This window comes from Mandrillus leucophaeus, unplaced genomic scaffold (genome assembly GCF_000951045.1).
Source record: "Mandrillus leucophaeus isolate KB7577 unplaced genomic scaffold, Mleu.le_1.0 Scaffold88, whole genome shotgun sequence".
Taxonomy (NCBI): Eukaryota; Metazoa; Chordata; class Mammalia; order Primates; family Cercopithecidae; genus Mandrillus; species Mandrillus leucophaeus.
The window spans coordinates 6,488,640-6,511,026 of NW_012109585.1; the positions used below are offsets into that span (position 1 = coordinate 6,488,640).

At 47.9% G+C, this 22,387-nt stretch overlaps 1 protein-coding gene across 7 annotated transcripts in view; it reads left to right on the plus strand.

Annotated features, from left to right (window-relative positions):
• Positions 1 to 22,387, plus strand: part of ACSL6 (acyl-CoA synthetase long-chain family member 6) — a 62,524-nt gene that overhangs the window by 23,619 nt on the left and 16,518 nt on the right. For 3 of the 7 annotated variants that reach the window (XM_011969289.1, XM_011969287.1, XM_011969290.1), the window contains exons 7-17: positions 137 to 315; positions 1,492 to 1,524; positions 2,881 to 2,932; positions 11,457 to 11,530; positions 13,338 to 13,415; positions 14,771 to 14,905; positions 15,317 to 15,451; positions 16,530 to 16,625; positions 17,986 to 18,058; positions 20,151 to 20,239; positions 21,640 to 21,756. In XM_011969289.1, the coding sequence (XP_011824679.1) occupies positions 137 to 315; positions 1,492 to 1,524; positions 2,881 to 2,932; positions 11,457 to 11,530; positions 13,338 to 13,415; positions 14,771 to 14,905; positions 15,317 to 15,451; positions 16,530 to 16,625; positions 17,986 to 18,058; positions 20,151 to 20,239; positions 21,640 to 21,756 (1,061 nt within the window). Of the gene's footprint in view, positions 1 to 136; positions 316 to 1,491; positions 1,525 to 2,880; positions 2,933 to 11,456; positions 11,531 to 13,202; positions 13,281 to 13,337; positions 13,416 to 14,770; positions 14,906 to 15,316; positions 15,452 to 16,529; positions 16,626 to 17,985; positions 18,059 to 20,150; positions 20,240 to 21,639; positions 21,757 to 22,387 lie in introns of all 7 variants that reach the window. The other 4 variants (XM_011969288.1, XM_011969286.1, XM_011969293.1 and 1 more) reach the window with 2 other exon arrangements.

Genomic DNA, 22,387 nt, shown 5'->3' on the forward strand with positions numbered 1-22,387 from the left:
ACGTGAGGCCTGTCTTATGTATTTGTTTACACATAAGCTATGGGCACACAGCCCATGGAAGTGCTGCCTGGCACATGCTGCCTGCACTCATGGCCTGGGCCCACATGGTCTGACTCTCCTTGATGGCCCCCTGCAGCGGACATCAGCACCGTGATTGTGGACAAACCTCAGAAGGCTGTGCTTCTGCTAGAGCATGTGGAGAGGAAGGAGACTCCAGGCCTCAAGCTGATTATCCTCATGGACCCGTTTGAAGAAGCCCTGAAAGAGAGAGGGCAGAAGTGCGGGGTGGTCATTAAGTCCATGCAGGCCGTGGAGGTGAGGGTCTGCTTCTGGGCGGTTTGCTGGGCTACCGCTGGCTGGTCACCAAGTCAGAACTTCTGGTTATCTGTCCCTCTCATGCCCTGGGGTGGCTGTTTTGGGCCCCCAGGGTATATCAGTGTCCAGACAGGGCAGGCTTTGCAAGGGCTGGTGGTGGGTGGTGGGGTTGGTGCCCACAGGCATCCTCTGGGAGATAGGCTCTGTGGCTGGATCAGTTAATCCAGCCTCGCAGTACGCGCTGACTGGTGGACCGTGGTGCCAGCTTACCTCAGAGGTACTCACGCAGCCTCTGGAGCTTCCTCATTTCCAGCTAGCCTTAGCCTGTCTGTGTCTGAGGACTAGAGACATAGGTCCAGGAGTCTGGGAGAGGTTCTTGCAACCGTGATCCAGACCCCCAGCGGCCAGCAGAACGGATGTTTCTGTGCCTGGCCTCCCCAGAGACATCAGGTTGGTGGCAGTTTGTGGTCTGCTGGGGTGACACAGGACATTCTGGTCTCCAAGGCCTCAGGCCCTGCCCAGCAGCCGCTGACCCCCCACTATGCCCTACTGGATCTAGGCCCCAGGCCCTCCTTTTCCTCCTGCCTCCCTGTGTGCTCCCCACTGTACTGGTAATGCCTATGCATTGTACCCCTCCCTGGCACTGGCAGCTGACTTACACTGGTAGCCCCCACCTGCCCCACCAGCACTGACTGCTCATCCAGAAGCCTAGTCCACCCAGCTGCTGCATCCTGAGCATGTGCCCAGCTGTGCCAAGAGCACTTTAAGCCCAACATGCTCACACCCGGATTGCCATCACACAGTTGGCATGTGCACACTGCTTAGCCTCTCCCTGGGGCTCAGGCTCCCTGTCTGTAATGTGTGGGGTGGCCTAGAACCTCTAGTCACCCTCCCTGTCTCCCAGGAGCCTCAGGCTTAGACGTCTGTCTGAGAAGAGGCCACTGAGGTCGTGTCTGCCATGACCACCTCAGTGACCTCTTTGGAATCTTAAACTCTGGGCTTGATGCAGGAGTGAAGCCTACTGAGCTGTTTATTCTGATTTTGTGTGTGTGTGTGTGTGTGTGGTGTATGTGTGTGTGACAGAGAGAGACAGAGACAGACAGTGGGACAGAGAGAGAGAGAGAGAGAGAGAGAGAGAAATTTTGAGCATTTAAAAACAACATTTTCTTCTTTCAGGACTGTGGCCAAGAGAATCACCATGCTCCTGTGGTAAGCTAATCCGCCTTCAGGTCTTTACTGAGTAAGATGGTGTACAGGGCTTGTCCTTCCAGAGTCCCTCACTGTGCACAGACCAGCACCTCTGTGTTAATAAGAAACTCCTGTGTGCAAGCCAGGAAATGCCCACTTGGGTGTCCAGGACTTCTGTGGGCCAAGGACCCAGGGAAGGACCTGGAACAGGAGTCAGGTATTTGGGAGGGAGAAAAAAGAGCTGCCAATCGTGGCCACCCTTGGTTCTTCAAGTAACTTATTTGGGAAGTCTCATTTTCTCCCTATGAATATGGCAAACTCTCCAGAAGATGCAGTAGACAGAAGCAGCAACAGAACCAGAAATGGACTCTTGTGCCAAATGGCCTTGTGGCATCTGCTGTCTTTGTTCATCTTTGCTTTGTGAACTTTTCTGTGTGTCATTCCCATGTGATACTTCCTGGGGTTGAGCCACAGTGAGGACAGCTGCCCCTGGGATGGGCCATGTGGGGGTTTTCAACTTTCTAAAAGCCATCTGGCCTCCAGGCCTCTCTCCAGCTCAGTCCTTCCCTCTCCCTTCACACAGGCCTGAGCAGGTCACCCCCAGCTTCCCAGGGCACTGCATGGGTAGCCCCTGGTGTTTCCCCATCTCCCACACGTCAGGGCTCAGTCTTAGAGAACCACTCTCCCATCCCTCAGCACCCTTTGTCTCTTGTGCCTCTGCCTGTGCCCAGGCTGGTTCCTCTCCCCAAAACACCCACCCACACTTCATCTGGAGAAATCTTGCTTGCCCTTCCATCTCAACTGTCACCTCCTCTGGGAAACCATCCTCTACATGCAATCAGACTTGGTGGGCTCCTTCTGGTGACCCCAGACTGTGTGCCCAGTGCCAGGGCAAGGGCTGATGCAGAGCAGCCTTGGTGACACAGTGAGCAGCTCAGTGACCGAGCCACACATGCTCCCAAGCTTAACCCCAGATACTTGGGAGAACATGGGAAGGAGGGAGGAAACTGGGTCACATCCACTAGAAAGGTCAGAGCTTTGACAGAGACTGAGATGTGGCCACTGCAACCCAATCCCACCTAGGATAATTCAGCCCAGACTCAAGTAGGGGAGGCAGTGGGACCAGATATGAAGTTGGTGGGACAGATTAGTGTTCACACCCCAGTTAGGTTTCCTTAGCTTCTTTTTCTTTTTCCTGAGCGCTCACCTGCCCACCTTTCTGAGTACAGCACACAGGAGCACGCAGGCGTGCCCAACACATGCTCACACCCACATACAGCATACACATGGACCTGGCTGGTGGGGGAGCTCAGGCATCTTGGGCCCTGGCTGGCCACACTGGGTCTCCCTAACACACTCCTCTTCTCACCCCTGCAGCCCCCACAGCCTGATGACCTCTCCATTGTGTGTTTCACAAGCGGCACAACAGGTAAGCAGAGGCACACAGATCCCCAGCCACGGCTACCTGCACCCTTCCCTGGTGGCCTAGCTGGTGACTGCTGGAGTCTTTGATGCCCTGTTTGAAATGGGCTGAGCCTTGTCTGGTGCCTGGCTCCAGACACTGGGTCCCTCCTGCACCTCCCAGTGCCCAGCATAAGAGTGGCCAGATGCAGATGGACAGTGTGCATTGGGACGTCTAGTGTGAGAGCTTGGCACCTCCCAGAGCTAAGTCAGCAGAGTCATGGGCAGCTGGATCATGTGCTGAGGGAGGTCCTTTCTCACTGGGGTCATTTCTGTCTGGGAAACAGCTCTCACTCCCCTGCTTTCTGCCTCTATCTGGCCTTTGTGTTGGGGAGTGGGGAGAGAGTGTGAGGTTTGGCGTCTGAGAGCCTTGGTTTGAGTCCTACCTCCACCACTTGCTGGGGGACTGTGAGCCAGTCATTTAACTTCTCTGCCACCAGTGTCCCCAATTTCTCATCTGCCATGAGGGTGGCTAAAGGTGCCAAGTGGGAGATGGGGCAGTGTGTGAAAGGATAATACAGATGCTCCACAGGCTGGAGCTGGTGTGCCATGAGCAAGGCTGTCAGGCAAAGCACACAAGCAGAAATGACACCCTCTGTGCTTGGAGTTGACAGAGGAGAACACACATGAACAGTGGCAGGAATAATCAAGGAAGGCTTCCTGGGGGAGGCAGAATGTGCAAGAGGACACAGCACAGGCACAACCCTCTGCATTTCTATAGCATGCTGTCCACCCTCTCTCTGCACCACTGGGGCCTCAGCACAGCCTGTGAGGTGAGCAGGATTGTCACCAAGCCTGCTTGCTCCAAGGGGACACCATCAGCAAGTAGAAGCACCAAGACTTGTGCCCTGTTCTCATAATTCCCAGGCCAGGGCCCTTCCCAGTGCTGCCTTTCCATCTCATTTGATGACGTGGATGTCACTTGCCTTGCCCTGAATGGGCAGGAAGTCTCCAGCCTTCTTATTCCAAACTGAGGATTGGCCCATCTTGATGGCAGCTCTCAGTGGGCAGTGAACTGGGGCGCTGTATGCCTTCTGCAGATGCAGCCTCTAAGGCATTTGGCAGATCTGTGACCAGCCCCTATAACCAGGATTATTCATGTCAGTGGATCATGATAAATAACACTTTATTGAATATCGATTTTTACCATTAAGTCATATGGGTTCAAGGATTTCCACCATATTCTACTAAACTCTGTCAGAAAAATAACAACACAGCCCTTCCTCTCCACAGGCTGACATCCAGAGCCAACCCAGAATTCAGAAATGCCCTTCAGGTTTATGTTGCTTTTTAAAGAGCACTTTCAATGTCTTTTTGTCTTGAGTTTTACAATGTGAATTTTTGCTGACATGGTTTTGGAGAGCAGGTCACTGCTATGGCCTTACCTTTGGACCTGCCTTCAAAGTGTGCCTTCAGGCTTTTAACAGGTCACTTGGTCATAAACATTGCCCTTGGATCTGGAGAAAAACTTCATGATGCAGAAATGTGCTATTGCCTGGCTGGGGAGGGCAGACATCCTGTCCAGTGCTTTTCCAGACTGTAGGAAGCTAAGCCATCCTGCTCAAGCTCTGTGTGGCGGAAGCAGAATGTGTGGGCCTCGAAACACAGGCTATGACTTACTTTCCCAGACCTCCCACTCCAAAGCTATGGCTGGTGCCTGGGCAGAGCTGGGGGAGTGAGCAGGGCTCTGGCCTGATACCACCCCACCTGGCTGTGCACTTGGATTTCCTTGGTTTTAGGCTAAGCCCGTGCTGTGCCTCTTGTACTCATCCTCTTGTCGGGCACATCAGCCTTGTGTGTCCTCAGTGTCACAGCCCAGATACAGCTTCCCTTAAATGTAAGCTAAATGTCCTGGCTCCCAGCCTTATCAAGGGCCACATTGTTCTTTTCGTGGGGAAAGATGGAAAATACAATCTGAACCTGACACTTGGCCCATGATTCTGGTGGAATCATTCCAGGAAGATTTCCTTCTTGGCATGCGGTGGAAAAATCTGTGGAGATTCCTAGAATAAGTCAGTACTTTGAAGTCCCTATTCAGGCCAAGAAGGTCTGGGAGGTGGTGAGAGCTTGTGGTCTGCCTGTACCCAGTGATGGCTGAGGGGTGGGCATGTGGTTTGCTGTTCATTTCAAAATAACTGTTAGCTGAACTGGAATCTGAACCCACTCCCACATCTGAAAAAAAGACAATATGTGGGTGTAGCACAGCCCAGTTTGGGAAATTGGGTCCCTTGAATGATAGTTAGGATGTTTTATCCTTGTGAGCTCATATACCTTGTCTTCACAGCAAAGAAAATACAGTGTTTTTTAAAAACATAACTTCCAGTCTATGTGTTTTTAGCAGTCTTTTTCGAATTCATCTATATTTATTCATTCAGCTCATTTTTGTGAGTACCCACTATGCATCAGACCTAGCATTAGGGGCCGAGGGCATAGGGATGAAGAAGACATAGGTTTGCACCCATGAACTCCCAGCTTGTGTCATCAGGCAGTTACAATATGGTGTGGTCACTGCCTTGAGGTCTGCATCCCTGCTGCATGGGGTACCCGGCCACCGAGAGGTCAGTACAGCAGGACAGAAAGGATTTTCAGAGGAAGTCAGTCTAAGCAGAGTCCTGAAGGATCGGTAGCTGTAGAAGCCAGGGAAGGGCATTCCCGGCAGGAGAAAGAGCATGTGCGGAGGCATTGTGGTAGCACAGAACACGCTGCTTTGAGGGAGTTTTGAGAGGAAAAGAGAGGGCCCCAGGCAGGGCTTGAGGGCACGAGCATGAGGGAGATGATGGGACAGGAGTTCCCAATAGAGGTCAGGCAGGAGGGGTTGGAGAGGCTAGAGGAGAACAGGATCTGTCAGCATCATTTGTGGCTAAGTTGTAACTGGAGGATGTCACCATGAAATGACCTGCTGGTGCTCTTGACAAAGGTTAGTCCTCCCAGCACTTTGGGAGGCCGAGGTGGCTGGATCACGAGGTCAGGAGATCGAGCCCATCCTGACTAACATGGTGAAACCCCATCTGTACTGAAAATACAAAAAATTAGCTGAGTGTGGTGGCGGGCACCTGTAGTCCCAGCTACCCGGGAGCAGAGGCAGGAGAATCGCTTGAACCCGGGAGGCGGAGGTTGCATTGAGCCGAAATTGTGCCACTTCACTCCAGTCTGGACAACAGAGCGAGACTCCATCTCAAAAAAAAAAAAGAGTGGTCCTGGGGCATGGGGTGGAGGACCTGGTTGCTGTGGACTGAGGAGTGAATGGAAAGTAAAGATGTTGATTCAGTACAAGCATGTGTGCACTTCTTTCAAGAAGCTTGGCCATGCCACCAAAAGGCATGCTCCATCATGTTCATAGCAACACTACTTGTAACAGTCAAAATCTGGAAATAATTCAAATGCTTATTTGCTTACAGTAGAACATTATGTCACAATGTTGAGCAAAAGAAACCAGGCACAAAAGATTGTATGATTTCTTTCATATAAAATTATAAAACATCATAAATTACCCTGTGGTTTTACAAATCAGGATAGGGGATGTCTTCTGGGATAATGGCACCCTGGAAGGGTGATACGGGAGCCTCTGGGACACTGGTGATGTTCTATGTCTTGATCTGGGTGCTGGTTGTACAGCCAAGTTCACTTTGGAAAACTCCATTGACCTTTACACTTATTTGGGCACTTGTCCATGTGTGTGTTATACTTGAGGAGAAGGTTGGTGGGTTTTTTTTTTAATAGTTGACTATGAAGATATGGCAGAGAGTGAGATTGGCAGCTGGTGGAGTCAAGGGCTTTGGGGGAGGTTTGTTGCTCTTCTGGAGATTCTGAAATTGTTTCTTATGGCTGAGAAGGGGCCACTGGAGACAGAGGAAAGGAAGAGGATGCTCAAGCACCAAAGCCCCCGAAGCTTTGGTGTGGGTTAGGGAGAGAGGAGGCCTCCAAGCACCAGGGAGGAGATGGCCCTGCTAGGCAGGAAAGGGTAAGAGCAGAGTCTGGGAGGCCAGGAAGATGTGGGGAATCCTCTGACAGCTTCTGCCTCCTTTGTGGAGTGGGAGTCGGAGTCCTGGCTGAGGGTGAGAGGAGTCTAAAGGGGGCATGTGTTGACAGTTTCTGGGAAGAGAGCCCCTCTGGGACAGAGGCTATGAGCCTCAGGGGCTGTGCTGTGGAGGGAACGGGAAGGTTGGCAGCTGGATTGGCTTGGTGGGGTTTTCAGAATGGGATCCTTGGGGAGCCCCAAGAGCTGAAGCACTTGATGGGAGAGTGCCTGAAGGGAGGGACACGGGAGTCAGCGTGGGAGGAAGGGAGGCAGGGATGAGAGGGAAGATAAGAGGGGAGGTGCCACAGGTCTGGAGTCATATGAAAGTGTCTCAAAGCATGAGGGATCAATTCTAAGCACTGGCTATGGGCCTGGGAGGCTGAGGGGGTGGAGGCCATTCAAATTGGGGCATCCCTTCTGTTCTAACTGAGGATGCCCATGAAAGCCCAGGCATCTGCAGTCATTTAGCTGAGCATGTAAATGCCCATCAGCCCCAGAACTGTGGCTACTCAGAGGTGGGCTTTCTGGGGAAAATGTTCACCATGACCTATTCATTTTGTGCTATTTGGTTCAAGACCTGTATGAATGTAGACATAAAATTACATCTCAGCACTCCTACTATACACCTATAGAATTACTTAATCTCTCTTAAGCTTGTTTTCTTGGGTATTAGATGAATATACTTAACTTACTGCATAGAGTTGTTTCAAGAAATAACTGAGTTACCATGTATGAAGTGCCCAGCACAGTGCCAACATTAGTGGGTGTTGAATACCTGGCTACTATTATAGTTATTATTTCTATTCTTACTAGCCCTCAAGTCTGATTTTTAAAAAATTGATGGATTGATAAAAGTAAGACTCAGACCTACAGATTTGAGAGCCTTTAGCAGGAAGACAAACACTCTACCTGCATTATGAAACTTCCAGAGAATTTCAGTCACCAGTAACTATTATAACCCACCTTTGACTATTTAAAAGCAGAAACAAGCAGCCAGAATCCCCCAGCTGGGTGGCCCAGAACTGTCCCCAAACCCACTTCCACCCCTGCAGGAGAAACCTTGAGCTCAACTCTATCTGCAGCTGCTGTCACTTGGAGCCAACATCCAACCAGGGCAGATCGTCACCCAGCAAAATTCTTTTCTACATAATAGCCATGGGAGGCCTGCCCAGGAACACTGACCAAAGCCAAAATGTCATTGGCAGAATCTAACACTTGGAGAGTTTTTCTTCAGTGGCTAGAGAGAAAATTAAGCACAAGAATGGTCAGCTTATGAGGGGATGATGGGAAATACAGTGGGTCTCATACTGCTGAGACATTGGTGGCCTGGATAGCCAGCATCTCTTACTGACATTGCACCAGAAAAAGAGAAAACCAGGGAAAATTCTGCAATTTGATTCTGCAACCTTTCAGTCTTCCCCACAATTTGTTGCCAACATTCACTTCTTCTTCATCCTTTGGGACCACACGTAGAGACAACTTAAAGAAATAATTTGGGCATGTCTGGGAATGTTTTAAAATTCTATAGGCCATTAGACATGTATAAAATGGCATTCATATCCACAAGAAAACTAAAGGACATGAACTTTTCTCATCATGTTGGAGAAGAAAAGGGCTTATCTAACCAAGTGGAGTTGAATAACTACTGCTGTTGTATGTGTTTTGGCTTGAACTGAATGGAGGCTTTAGAATTTTTTTTTTTAATCAATGAAGACAGTTTTCCCTTGAGATTCTTACACCATTCACCCTGAGTTCTATCAAGCATGAACAAGTCAGCCAACCTTGCAAATCCAAAGCTCTGTAACACAGAACTCTATTTCATGACACTTCTGATTTCATACCTAGTGTTTGGGAGATATTCCTTAGAAACTTCCAGATCCTAAGAGTCAATGGGAAGAAATTACTAGGTGACACTCAGAATACTCTATGGGCCCTGGTACTCTGTGGGATTTGTATATGAGACAACTTGGATATTTCTTAATCTGGGCCTGGGTTTGAGGAAAGATATTAGTATGAAAGAAGGATAGGCAGAGATAAAATTAGACCCTATGGCACTTTTTCTTTTCAAAAGGAAGATATTTTGACAGCTATTTATTAGAGAAATGTAACTTTTTAAATCATGTCATAATCTTCTGTGTCCCCAGAATCACCTCTGTGATTTGCAATATGGGTGGAAGTGCCGGAGCATAGGTTAAAGTCCCATCCACCATACATTTCAGTCAAACAGATGCGTCTTGTCTCTTGAATTCAAAGATTGGGCCATGCCTGATGCTCTTATCTCTGACAAATGGGTCACCAGTAAGTTGAACAAGTAGGCCTCCTGGGACATAATTATGAGAACAACTTTATTTTTATCTCCATTCGTGCCTTTAAATTTGTGCCGCGGGGGTAGGTCTTTTTCTGCTCCTGGGTAAAAACTCAGGCATCTTGTGCCTTTTCTGGTCGCTCTCAGGTAATAAAAAGTCCTATGGACATTGCAAGTCACAAACACAGTCTTAATTCAGAATTACAAGTGTCAGTCCAAAATAGGAATCAGTACACTTCACGGAGACTCCTTCCTCTCCCAAGCGAGGGCTGGCTGCAGTCTTGGTAAGGAGGGCACGGTCCTCCTCTCCTCTGTTCCTCTCTAATATTTTTCCTTCTCCTCCAGCTTGCTAACAGAGGTTTCTGCCCTCTCTTACCAGGTTTGAAGTGGGGTAGGAGAATAAATAAGTGGAATATGAAAGTTGAAAGATGGTTTTGGGCAAATATCTAAAACTCCCTCTGCTTGATGGCTGCCTTCATGAGCACTCTTGATCTAGGCAGTGCCCTTCCTTGGGTTGTCTGCTGCCTTCTCCACTTCAGCTTCTGCCTCTGGTGTACTCTTGATTGTCTCCCCTTATGGGCGATGGTCCTTTTGCTCTGGCAAACTGGTCTCGTGGATAAGACTTATTGCACCCCACCATTCCCACCACTGCTCTCTGAGACTGATGTTCCTTCTGTAGACTCCATATCCAGACTCCCTGGGATTATTATTATTTTTTTTTATTTTTACAACCACAGTCTTCTTCATCTTTCTCATTGGCCCCCCAGCTGCAGGGAGCACAATCAGGCACTTCAAGTGGTCCCATTAGGGGCTGAGTTAGCCTGGGTGTTAGGTTGGGATTGGGAGAGAGGACCCTTCATTCCTCCCCTTTTGATGGGCTATGACTCAGTGTAGCTGTCTCCAAAGATAAAAAAATTCTCTCTGTCTCTCTCTCTCTCTGTCGGTCTGTCTCTCTCCCCCTCTGTCGGTCTGTCTCTCTCCCCCACCCTCTCTTTGAGGCAAATTTCACATAGCATAAAATCAACCATTTTAAAGTGAGCAATTCAGGGGCACTGAGTACAACACTCTCTTAGTCTCTACTCAGCCCTTTTATTGCCTCATTCAGGGTGAGGGTTGCAAAGTTAACATGTTGGCTTATTTGATGTTTCCTGGGTAGATTCTGCATGTAGTCTGGCCCCTCACTTTCGTGTTTTGCAGCTATTATATCTGCTGCCTCAGTGGAAACTCTGATTTAACATCTTTGGCTGCCTCAGTGGAAACTAATTTAACATCTTTCATACCTAGATTATATCTTTAGATCTTATAGAAGCCTGTGAGGTGGGCATTACTGTCCCTATCTTATAGGTAAGGAAACAGAGAGGAATAGTGGCTTGCCAGTGTTATGCTGGCAGTGAGTGGCAAGGCTAGGATTTAAGCCCTGTCAGATCTGTCCAGCAAGAACTTTGGGATTGTATCCACTCTGACAGGAAATGGTGGCCAAGCTGGCCACCCTTCCCAGCCTTCTGTGCCTGGGATCCCTAGCCACTTCTATCCTCTGAGTCATCCTAGCAGTCCCTGGCTTCCTCAAGGGCCCAGAGAACCAGGCCTCACGAGCAGTAGTGAAAGGTCATATCAAAACAAAGCAAGAATATTTGTGTCCCATTTCTGCCAAGGAGCAGGCAGGAAGGGCTGCCCAGCCCTCTGGATCTCCAGCCTGGCCTGAGCCTGGGGCCTTTCCAGGTGCCAAATGCAGCAGAGAAGTCCTCTGCCATCAGAGTTGGCTGCTGGACTCAGGAGATCAGCCCCGCTCAGGCCCAGGGAGTAGTACAGAGCCCTTGCTGTACGTAAGGGGACTGGGGGCTGAGAGCCTCTCCTCCTGAAGGGAGACCGGAGAGGATAAGGCACAGACCACAAGCAGTTCACCCTTCAGGCCTTGAGGCACCCCACCTGTGCAGCCATGTCACCTGCCTCCTGGTCCCATGCTGCTGGGAGCCTAATGGTAGGCTATGTCTATAGGATGGCAGGCCCTGAAGCAGCATTCATCTGCCTGTAAGTCTAAAGGTGGCTGAAGACAAAGGCCAGAGGCTTGGGTGGACAGCCTGGGTGTCTGGGACTGCCAACTTGGGCACTGTTTTCAAGAAGTGGCCCTTGAGTTTCCAACTAATTTGACTTCTTGCTTTCTTTTTATAGGGAACCCAAAAGGTGCGATGCTCACCCATGGGAACGTGGTGGCTGATTTCTCAGGCTTTCTGAAAGTGACAGAGGTGAATAAAGTAGAATTACTGTTGCAGGTGTCTCTTGAGGACAACCTCAAGCCTCAGAGAATTTTTTTAACTTGTTTGTTTTCTTTTTATTTTTTTCGTGATGTAATCTGGGCTGCCATTCACAGGCAGGAGTTTCTGTTCTTACTAGAGCAACCCCACTTTTACCATCACTTTTCACTCCAAATACTGAAATGATCCATATATGATAAATATTCAGTTGATTTCTGGGAGTACTAAGATCCCAGAAAGAAAAGCATGCAAACCTATTTTTCCTTTCTAACTTCAAAGAACTTAGAAAATTGATATAGCTATGGTTTTGTGTGTACCTTTATTTAGAAAGTAATCCTTAATAACTTGTTTTTCGAAGGTCAGGGTTTAATTCAGTCATTTTGTGTTTAAGGACTACTAGAGTCTGAGAAACAACGGCAACTGCTAATTTATAAGGCTGTACTTAAAGGTAAATCTAAAATTAAAAAAGCTTTGATATCTTGGCCTGACTAAAACATGTTAGCATTTTATAACTGGCTAACAAAGGAGGACTTTTCCCACAAGTGGTGAGTATGTCCTGCAGTTTCCTTCAGCATAAAGGAGTGTATCTTTCCAAAAAAGTTTGGCTTTTTCTCCACTGTGGAGAAAGTCACTCTCCACGTTCATGGCAGATGACATTATGGAGTGTGTGCCCCAAACACTTAGTAGAAAACTGTGAAAGACAATTTATTTTAGTAGAAAACTGTGAGAGACAGTTGCTGGCTGAGCCCAGGTCAGGAGCAAGGTTTGCCCAAGCTGGCCCAAAAGCCAGCACAGGAAGTGAAGGCCTCTGCAAAGGGGTGGAGAGCAGGGAAGTCCAGCAGAGGAGAGTGCCTGGAGGCACAGCCCACCCGGATCCCAAACCTTGTACAGGGCTCTCCTGGCTGGAGTAGCCCCTGTCCCTAGGGTCAGTCCCATCTGTGAGATGTGTCCTGGGCCCTCCCTTTGCTGGCGGGGCACAGCAGGGCTCCCTGTCAGTATTCTCCTTTAAGGCCGTGGCTCCAGAGATGGCTTGTGAGGCCAGGCTCAGCCACTGTTTGGGGTTTGGCCTTGTCTCCTCCTCTGGCTGGGGCTCGTACCCCAGCCACAGTTGCATAGACTTGGGAGTCTCTGGGCCCCTTTCTCTGCAAGGACTAGAAAGTGCTGACGAGCCAAGACCTTCTCAATCCCTGCCCAGGTGGCTCAGGGAGCCTGGAGAAATGGGGTGTGGGGCAGGTCCTGCAGGTGTGGAGAGGAAGGGGAGAGAGCCGGGCTGGCATCGACTGACTGCAAGTGAGGGGCAGGCCCTCTAAGAGGAGACTTTCCTGCGGAGCCCATTCTGCTGGTTTCTGTGTGCTTCATTTGGCTCTTTGCTTCTGCAGATAACCTAGACCCACTGACGCTGCGACCTAATACTCCGCTTCCTATGCTGCCCTGTCTCTCTGTCTCTCTTCTTTCTGCACCTTCCCCCTCCCTCTCTCTTTCCCTCTCTCTCTCATTTCTTCTCTCTTTCATCTCACCTCTCTCTGTCCTCACCACTCCCATTCCCCTCCCTCTCTTCCTGTTTGCCCTCCAGGACCATTTTCTCTTTATTGTTTTATGATTCTCTTGTCGTCTTCCTGTCAGTGTTTCTTTCCTTTCTGTCTCCCATGCCCGTCGCCTGCAGAAAGTGATCTTTCCGAGACAGGACGATGTGCTCATCTCCTTCCTGCCTCTGGCTCACATGTTTGAGAGAGTAATCCAGGTAAGACGCCCACCTGACTGACGGGGCCTTGCCTGGGCTCCTTCTTTTTTCTTACAGAGTCAGTGGGCTCCCACTTGTGCGGATGTGCACATTTCCTATTTGCCTTTAGCACACATGTTTGAGCGAATGGTGCAGGTAAGGCCCTGGCATCAGGGAGGCACACTCTGTGCCTAGAACCCATGACCCTAGTGGGTGTCACTTGTCACTGGTGGCATGAAGTAGGACCAAACTGCCCTGTCCTCAGAAGGTACCATAGGGGTCAGAGGGCTCAGAGGACCTTAGCCACCCCACCTGTCCCTCCTGGGAGCATTGTTCCAGGGAAGCCCCCAGGCCTGCCCTGTCTTACCCATGGACACACTCAGCTGAGAGACACCCCAGCTGATAGCATCTTCTCAGAGAGCATTGCAGCTTTGCAGAAGTGCTTTACCATTCAAGCTCTGTGCAGTACAGCTCCATTTATGACCAAAACACTTATGTTCCATAACTTTTACAATTCACAGACTCCTAAAAGAGAAAACAATAGAGTAAAGTTGGGGAATGAAACTGGCATGGCTCCTCAGGCTGCAGATGGGGACTGACCTGAGGCTGGCCCTGAGACAGGCCTTGTGGAAGTACAGAGGGAGCGGGAGGAGGAATCCATATGTGATTGTGGAGACAAGGAATTCTCCATATATGTGTCACTCAAGGGACCAGCGTATGAAAAAACTGTGTCTTCTAGGACTTTCCCATTTTGCCTTGGAAGAGATCTTATATAATAGTGCAGGTAAGGCCCTGGCATCTGGAGAGCACGCTTTCCGGCTTTCCAGACCTGGATTCAATGCCAGCAATTACTGTAAATTAGTTTTGTGACCCTGGGCAAGTCATGTAACCTCTCTGAGCTTTGTGTTCCTCACCTGTAGAAATGCCACTTCCCTTATAGGGTTGTTATGAGCATTAAAGAAAGGGGTATATATAAGGCTCCTGGCATGCTCCTAGTCCCATTAGGAACCACTCAGGGGCTCCCCCTTGGCCTCCCACTAAACAGCACACATAGCCAACTTCAGCAGCATCTCCAGTACTCATGGGACCTACACACATTCACCTTCCCAGAATTCCCTGGAGAAATCCAACAACTCTAAGACCTAGAGCAGACCCATTAGTAGGCTGTAGTTCATCTCAAAGACCTGAGTCCCCAGGGAGGCTCATGCCCAGGGTTTGGGAGTAGGTGAGGGGGCACATACCAGTGAGAATGGCTGCTTTGGCATCTCCCAGAGGCTCAGGATTCCTCTCCATCTTCTGCTTCATCTCCCTGTGCCTGAGTGGGACTTAGTTGGAAGGTAGGGGGTGGGGGTCACCTCACATAGCATTCTTCAGTGTCTCATGGCAGCGGCCAGAACTGGGTCAGGGTGTCATGGGTGCCCTCCGTGTAGGGCAGCACTTTGGACAGCTTTGGACTATAGCCAGTAGTGACCACCCTAAGGGACTCCTCCCTTCCTGTCCTGTCCTTCCAGTCTGTCGTCTATTGCCACGGAGGGCGCGTTGGCTTCTTCCAGGGAGACATCCGCCTCCTCTCAGATGACATGAAGGCTCTATGCCCCACCATCTTCCCTGTGGTCCCACGACTGCTGAACCGGATGTACGACAAGGTGAGCTCTGCAGGGAGTCTTCAGCCAGGTTGAGGGGCTGCATATTTGCTTGTTTGGACAGGGTCTGGAGCCTCAGGCAGGCTTTCAATGCCTCCACCACCAGGTCCTAGAACTTGCTTCCTCTCTTGTAGTTCCTGACTCTTTCTCATTCTTCCTTCTCCTGTTTTCTTCCTATTCTCCAAAAACCCCTGTGGGAGAGATTTTTTTTTTTCCAGGAACTTCCATCTTCACAACATGCCTGGACCCTGGCAGTGTTAACCTTCAGCTCAATGTCATACATTCAGTGACCTCCTGCAGGGGCAAAATGGAACATGGCTTCTCTTCTGGCCAGTCTGGGCCTTATTCCTGGGGGATATGTCTAGAATTGAGACATTCAGGCCCTGACAGCTGCTTCCAACTTGTGTTCCTCAGATCTTCAGCCAGGCAAACACACCATTAAAGCGCTGGCTCCTGGAGTTTGCAGCAAAGCGTAAGCAGGCCGAGGTGCGGAGTGGAATCATCAGGAATGATAGTATCTGGGATGAACTCTTCTTTAATAAGATTCAGGTAAGAAAATGAACAAGTGATTGTAGAGGGTCACCTAAGTATCTAACGGGTGACCTTACAGGAGAACTGGAGAAGTTCATCCCCCAGTGCCCTGTAATTGTGTGAAATAATAACTCATTTGCTCATGAAATCAAAGCTTAAGCTATAATTGAAGTTTTAAACTTAAACATTTTTGATTTTTGGAAATACGTTACATTTGAGATGAGCAAGAAGAAAACCTACTGTGGATAGTAGGTCCCTTGATCTCCACAGGCAACAATGTGGCTTTGCCATTGGGTAGTCAGGTCAGTGCTCCACTGAGAAGCTCCTGGGCCCTGAAGGTTCTCTTGCCCCTCCCTGTAATCCTGGCCATGGTGGCTTTCCAGCAGCATGGTTCTAGCCAAATGGTTCAAAATCTTCTTTTTCTTTCCTGTGTTCTGTCCCTTTAATATCTCCCACACCAGACCAATCTTGAATTACTCATTTCTGTACTTCCTCAAAAGTTTTCAAGTTCTGCATTATCCAAGGAATCTGTAGTTAATTAGTAGCATTATACATTTTTTATTGCTACTCTATTTTTAGTTATGAAAATTAATATTTAAAATATCTTGGCTCAACTTACATAAACAAAGTGTTTCAAGTATTCTTTGTCCTCAGCAGTATAGTAAATAAAGCATGGTATTGATTTATACGTGAAAAAAGGCAATGCCATTAAAATGGAAATTGGAAGAAATTGTCCTAAGTAATTGTTTTGGATTCTTGCCAATGATGGGAGAGTGAGGGAACAGCTGTGTATTTTAAGGAAGGAAGAAGAACCAATATTATAGAATGCCATCCAGACTAATGGTACTTATCTCAAAAGGCATAAAATAATTGGCCATATGGTGGATTGAGTTACAGAGCTGATTGTGTTTATCATTAGGAAAGGGAAGGAATTTCCTCAGCTCATGTGTTGTACAACCTCAGGCCTTCTTTCTGATACCAGCCCTAGCATCCAGGTAGGACCCAATTGTTGGATGTTGACCTTGGATGAAACCCACATGGGCTGGACACCATCTCAGACATCACAAAATTCGGCAGCTCTTCTCTCTTCCCACAGGCCAGTCTTGGTGGGTGTGTGCGGATGATCGTTACTGGAGCAGCCCCCGCATCACCAACAGTTCTGGGATTTCTCCGGGCAGCTCTAGGGTGCCAGGTATTGTCGTTGTGTGTCCTCCCTTGGGAACAGCAGGAAGTACGTTAGGGCAGGAAAACTACTATACCCTCTACTGCTCAGAGAAAGAACCAGGGGGCAAGATTTTTGTGAGATAAAAGCTCCCTCCTCTGAGGAGGAAAAAACTCAGAACCAGTGAAAGCCAGGATGGCATTGCCACATTCTGGAAAACCCAAGTTTATCCACTCTGGGAAATTCTTTTATCTGGACCTTTGGAAGTTTTTCACAAAGGGCAAAAGGGATTAGACAAACCATAGATAGATCATCAACGTGCTGGAGAATCTGTACCACACCTATGCTGCATCTCTACCTTCTTCAGCCTGCAAAATATCTTGCAACCCAGAAAAGGAGAACAAGGGAGAAAGCCCATTTATGTGTTATTTGATCTGTTATGTTTTGTCATCTCTAAAGATTTATTTTTTCATTTTCCATTCAACTTATATTTATTAAGTTTCTACATATGTAGCGTATCATAATGTGGTTGTGGCTGACAGATTTTAAGTAAAGTAGACCCATCTTTTTCATAATTGTGCATGCTTAAATTTTTCTGCTCTAGAAGCCTTAGTCTTTATTCACCGTACTCCTATTCCACATCAGCATGGCCTGACCACTTCTAAAGCCGGACACTTCCACATGGTGTATTCATGCAAACAGGTGGGGCTCTGGAGGGGAATAGCTTATGGAGCCAAAATAAAACACAAAGTAGATTTTAAAATGTTTACCTTTAATTCATTATTATCCAGATGAAAAGTAGATCCAGTGGTTGAAAATAGGTCAGAAATCTTTACCCTAAACTATATAACCTTATCTACTAAGTGTCTGTGATAAAAATAGCACTTCTCACATCTGTAATCCCAGCACTTTGGTAGGCCGAGGTGGGTGGATCACGAGGTCAGGAGATCGAGACCATCCTGGCTAATACGATGAAACCCCATCTCTACTAAAAACAAAAAAAAATTACCTGGGCGTGGTGGTGGGCGCCCGTAGTCCCAGCTACTCGGGGGGCTGAGGCAGAAGAATGGCATGAACCCGGGAGGCAGAGCTTGCAGTGAGTCGAGATCGTGCCATTGCACTCCAGCCTGGGTGACAGAGTGAGACTCCATCTCAAAAGAAAAAAAAAAAAAAGAAAAATAGCACTTCTTCCAAGAGAATGTGGCCGTGCTTCTTGTCTGTGTTCAGCTTCACCTGGAGTTATCTACCTCCAGAGCACCTCCCTCCCTCCACCTCCCTGATCATGAAGCAGTCAGATGCTCTCAGTGGGAGGTTAGCTGTCTGAAAGGGGCGGCCAGTCAGCTCTTGGAGGGTGTGTGCCCACAGTGTGGCTTCTGTGTTTTGTTTGAAGGTTTATGAAGGTTATGGCCAAACTGAGTGCACAGCTGGATGTACCTTCACCACACCTGGCGACTGGACCTCAGGTAGGACAGGCTAGAGATGTGAGACTGGCTTGCAAGGCACTGCGGAGTAAAAGCAGCCAGCTCTAAAACTCCCTCATGGAAAGTAAATTTGCACGGGTACTTAGGAAAAAAGCAAGAGAGAGAAGAAAAACTTTAATGGTGGTTATGTCTGGGCTGTGGCATTGTGAATCTGTAACCACTGTTGAGGTTTTTCCCTTTTTTATTCATCCTTAGCATACTGGAAGAATCTCGTGTAAATTTGGTGAGTAATCCATGGGCTACCCACTACAGCCATGCTTCCACTTGGCCCTGAAGGATGAATCTCCTTAGAATGAGGGTGTGGATGAGAGCTGTTCCTTTTTGAGGTTGCTGCTACCTTTGAGACATTGATATCACAGGAGAACGTAGTTTTCAAAGGGTCTCTAAAAGAGCCCTTTAAGAAACAGTACCCTGGCCAATATGAACCTGCCTTTCCTTTACACATCATGTCCAATTCATAGCCTGCTTCTTTCTTTCTAAAATACTGTAAGCAAGGCCATGTAGTATCTAGAATCTATAAAAATCCAATATACTTATATTATAAACATTTTTCCATCCAGAGTTGTATCTTGTGATCTATTACTTCTTTTGTGCATAATTTCTTTTTATCTATAAAAGAAATAGGAAAATACTAAAACCTGTGACCAAAAAAAAAAAAAAAGGTTTCCAAAGGTGGTTCCTGTGGGATCTGCCAGCAGCAAAGTGATTAAATAATTTATTTACAGAATAGGCTTTATTCAACCACAATTTTAAAAGACAGGACTAAGGAAAAAATGCTTCTATACTTACCTTGGCCAAATATGATTTCAGTTTAAAATCCACCTATCCGGTTTCTGCTGACTATCTCAAGGTACTCTGAAAATAATATTGCATTAAACAGTATATTTCTTTCACATGCACATCATCCTAAAATTTTCCAGTTTGTAGTTGAGCAAACTTAAGTACAAAGAGTGGCCCCAGGCTTGGAGAGGAAGTCAGTATCCTGAAGGATTCTTTTGCTGAGTGGTTTTCAGCAAAAGGGGAAGCAGGTCTGTAGTAGGCAGCCCATGGATTACCCACCAGATTTAGAGCAGATTCTTCCAGGATCTACCCTCATGTATCCCTTCCTTTTGGACATGTATCTCTTCCCTCTCAAGTCATCCTTTACATTTTCCTATGTAAACACTGCCGAGGTTTTTCCATTTTTCACTTGACTCTTACCATAAGACTTGAAAAGGCTTTTGTGTATGAGGATAGATATATTTGAATAGTATTGTCAAAGATTTGACAGCCTCTCTTTTAAAAGAGAAACCAAGGTGGTAAGTCTTATTTTTCATATAGGTGGCTCAATTTTCTTTCAGGACCTTGGCTAGCATCTGCTTAAAACCTCTCCAACTTGCCTGTGAATTATCTAACAACCACAATCACTAGAAAAATGACTTAGATGTAATTTTGTGGTAAATTTGACCAAGAGAATTTGGAGTCTTATTTTCATGGGGCAAGTTTCTTCATCCCAGCTTTCCATATGTTTGTTATTCAACATGTGGTGTGGGACCAGCAGCAGCATCACCTTGGTGCCTGTAAGAAATGTCGAATCTCAGGTCCCATTCCAAACCCACTGAATCAGAATCCACAGCTTACGATTTCTAGATTTCCAGCACATTAATCAACAGTCTGGTGGCTAGAGGAAAAGCAGTGATTGCTATATTTTATGATCCCCAAACCAAGACGTGTGATCTGACAATGGGGAAAATGATTTAATGTGGACACTGTTGTCAAAAATCTTGACCCTGTGGTTGGTGCCCCCCCCCCCAGCCAGGACCCTGTACATGCTGGTACTGAGCCAGGTGTGCCTGTCCTGCTCGTTAAGAATCAGATGTAAAACAAATGCCCAGGCAGAGGTTGGCCTTTGCTTTCTCCAGAACTTTGTTTTATTACCAACACTTGCCAGTAACAAATGCCCCTTTAAAGGTGTGTTACTTTCCATCCATAATTCCCCACTTTGGCCACTCAGAGATTTTAAGGGGCTGGGAACATCTTCAGTGCTAAAACGGATCTGAACACTAACAAATGCCATCTTGCTCCGGTGTTCCAGGGCACGTAGGGGCACCGCTTCCCTGCAATCATATCAAGCTCGTTGATGTTGAGGAACTGAACTATTGGGCCTGCAAAGGAGAGGGAGAGGTAAACAAGGATTTAGCCATTCATGCCTGTGGCTGCTACGTGTAGTGAGTAAAAACAAACAAGAACAGTAGGGATGGAATGATTTTCCTTTTGCCTTGTGTATAAAGTCATTTTAAACTACTGATTAATTTGACTCAGCTCAACTCAGCATCTCCTCTCCTGTTTATGAGGCAACCAAGAGCCAGTGCTGGGACTGAGCTGGTCTAAATCAAGATTTGGAATTCCCAGACTTTTAAATTAATTATTATTTTTTATTTTTTATTTTTTTGAGATGGAGTCTCGCTCTGTCGTCCGGGCTGGAGTGCAGTGGCGTGATCTTGGCTCACTGCAACCTCTGCCTCCTGGGTTCACGCCATTCTCCTGCCTCAGCCTCCTGACTAGGTGGGACTACAGGCACCACCACCATGCCTGGCTACTTTTTTTCATATTTTTAGTAGAGACGGGGTTTCACTGTGTTAGCCAGGATGGTCTCGATCTCCTGACCTCATGATCCACCCACCTCGGCCTCCCAAAGTGCTGGGATTATAGGCGTGAGCCACCGTGTCCGATCCTTAATTAATTAATTTTTTAGTAGAGACAAGGCCTTGCTCTGTCACCCAGGCTGGAGTGCAGTGGCGTGGACATAGTCCACTGAACTCAAGACCATAGCCTCAAACTCCTGGGCTCAAGCAGCTCTCCTGCTTCAGTCTCTCAAGTAGCTAGGACCACAGGCACGTGTCACTATGCCAAGATAACTTTTCAATTTTTTTTGTAGAGACTGGGTCTTGCTGTGTTGCCCAGGCTGGTCTTAAACTCCTGGCCTCAAGCAATCCTTCCTGCCTCGGCTTCCCAAAGCACTGAGATTACAGGTGCTAGCCATCATGCCTAGCCCCAAACTTTTGTAAAAATTCATTTTTTCCCCTAATGTGTCATGGCCTACTGCTGTGTGATTTGTCCCAGCAGAAATATGACCCTTTACAAATAGGCCAGATGGAGTAGATAGAGCTGGCCTGTACTTGTTCATTCCATGGGAGTGAGTGGGAATGACTGCCTGCTAATGGAGCAGGGGGCTGAAGCATCCCTGGTAGAATCAGCCAGCCATCAATATCTGTGATGAGTCCCCATCAAGTGTCACAGAGCAGCATATGGCCAAGGCCAGAGGGCTCCTGAGGGAGAAGAGATGACAAAGGCCTAGGGTGGCCAGGGCAGCGGGGAAAGATGGGGAGGATGTTGCTTGACAGAAGGCAGGAGACAGTTCAGACAGCTGCAGGCTGTTCCTCGTCCTCTGTTTCCATCCCTGCCATATCCACAGTGGCTTTCCTGATGGATAGTGCACCTTATCTCCGTATGCCTGGAGACAGCCTCCCATCTCCTCATTCCTCATGCTGTGGCTGAGAGAAGCCATGGTTTTTGTCCCATAGATATGTGTGAGAGGACCAAATGTGTTCAAAGGCTACTTGAAAGATCCAGACAGGACGAAGGAGGCCCTGGACAGCGATGGCTGGCTTCACACTGGAGACATCGGAAAATGGCTGCCGGTGTGTACGTTTGGAACCATGGAGCTCCAAACATTTTGGCAGTGGGAGGGTGTGTGGTCCAGGTCACTGAGACAGGAGCCTTCTCCAAATCCCTCCTGAAAATGAGTCATTCAGGAGCACCTCTGGGACCTGCGAGGAGGCTCTTCCTTCCCTGAGCCCCAGAGCTTCTTTCTCTTCTCACTCCGTCTCATGAAGGTGATGAGGGACCTGTGCAGGTAGGTGTGACTGAGGTCTTGGAGACTGAATTCCTATCCTTAATGGTTTCCAGAAAGACCTCTGACAGTGTGTGGAATCTGATGTGAAGTAGGAGGAACAGGGGGTACATGTCTCTGGGACGTCTGAGAAGGGCAAGCCCTGCAAGCCCACCAATGCTGGCCCCCAGCCAAAAGGTGGCACTGAGTGAAGGGGAAAGCTTGGAGACAGGTGGGAAGATGCTTTAGTTCCTGTGGCTTTGCCAGCAGTTGCTCATGTAACCTTGAGCAGAGCCTCATCCCCGTCTGTGGCTTCACCTTGACTCACTTATAGAACAGGAGAACACGCCTTCATGGCATTCCTTGGCCATGGCCCCCAGCTTTTAGCCAAAACCACTTTGCCTAATTCTCTCTCTTTTTTTTTTTTTTTTTTTTTTTTT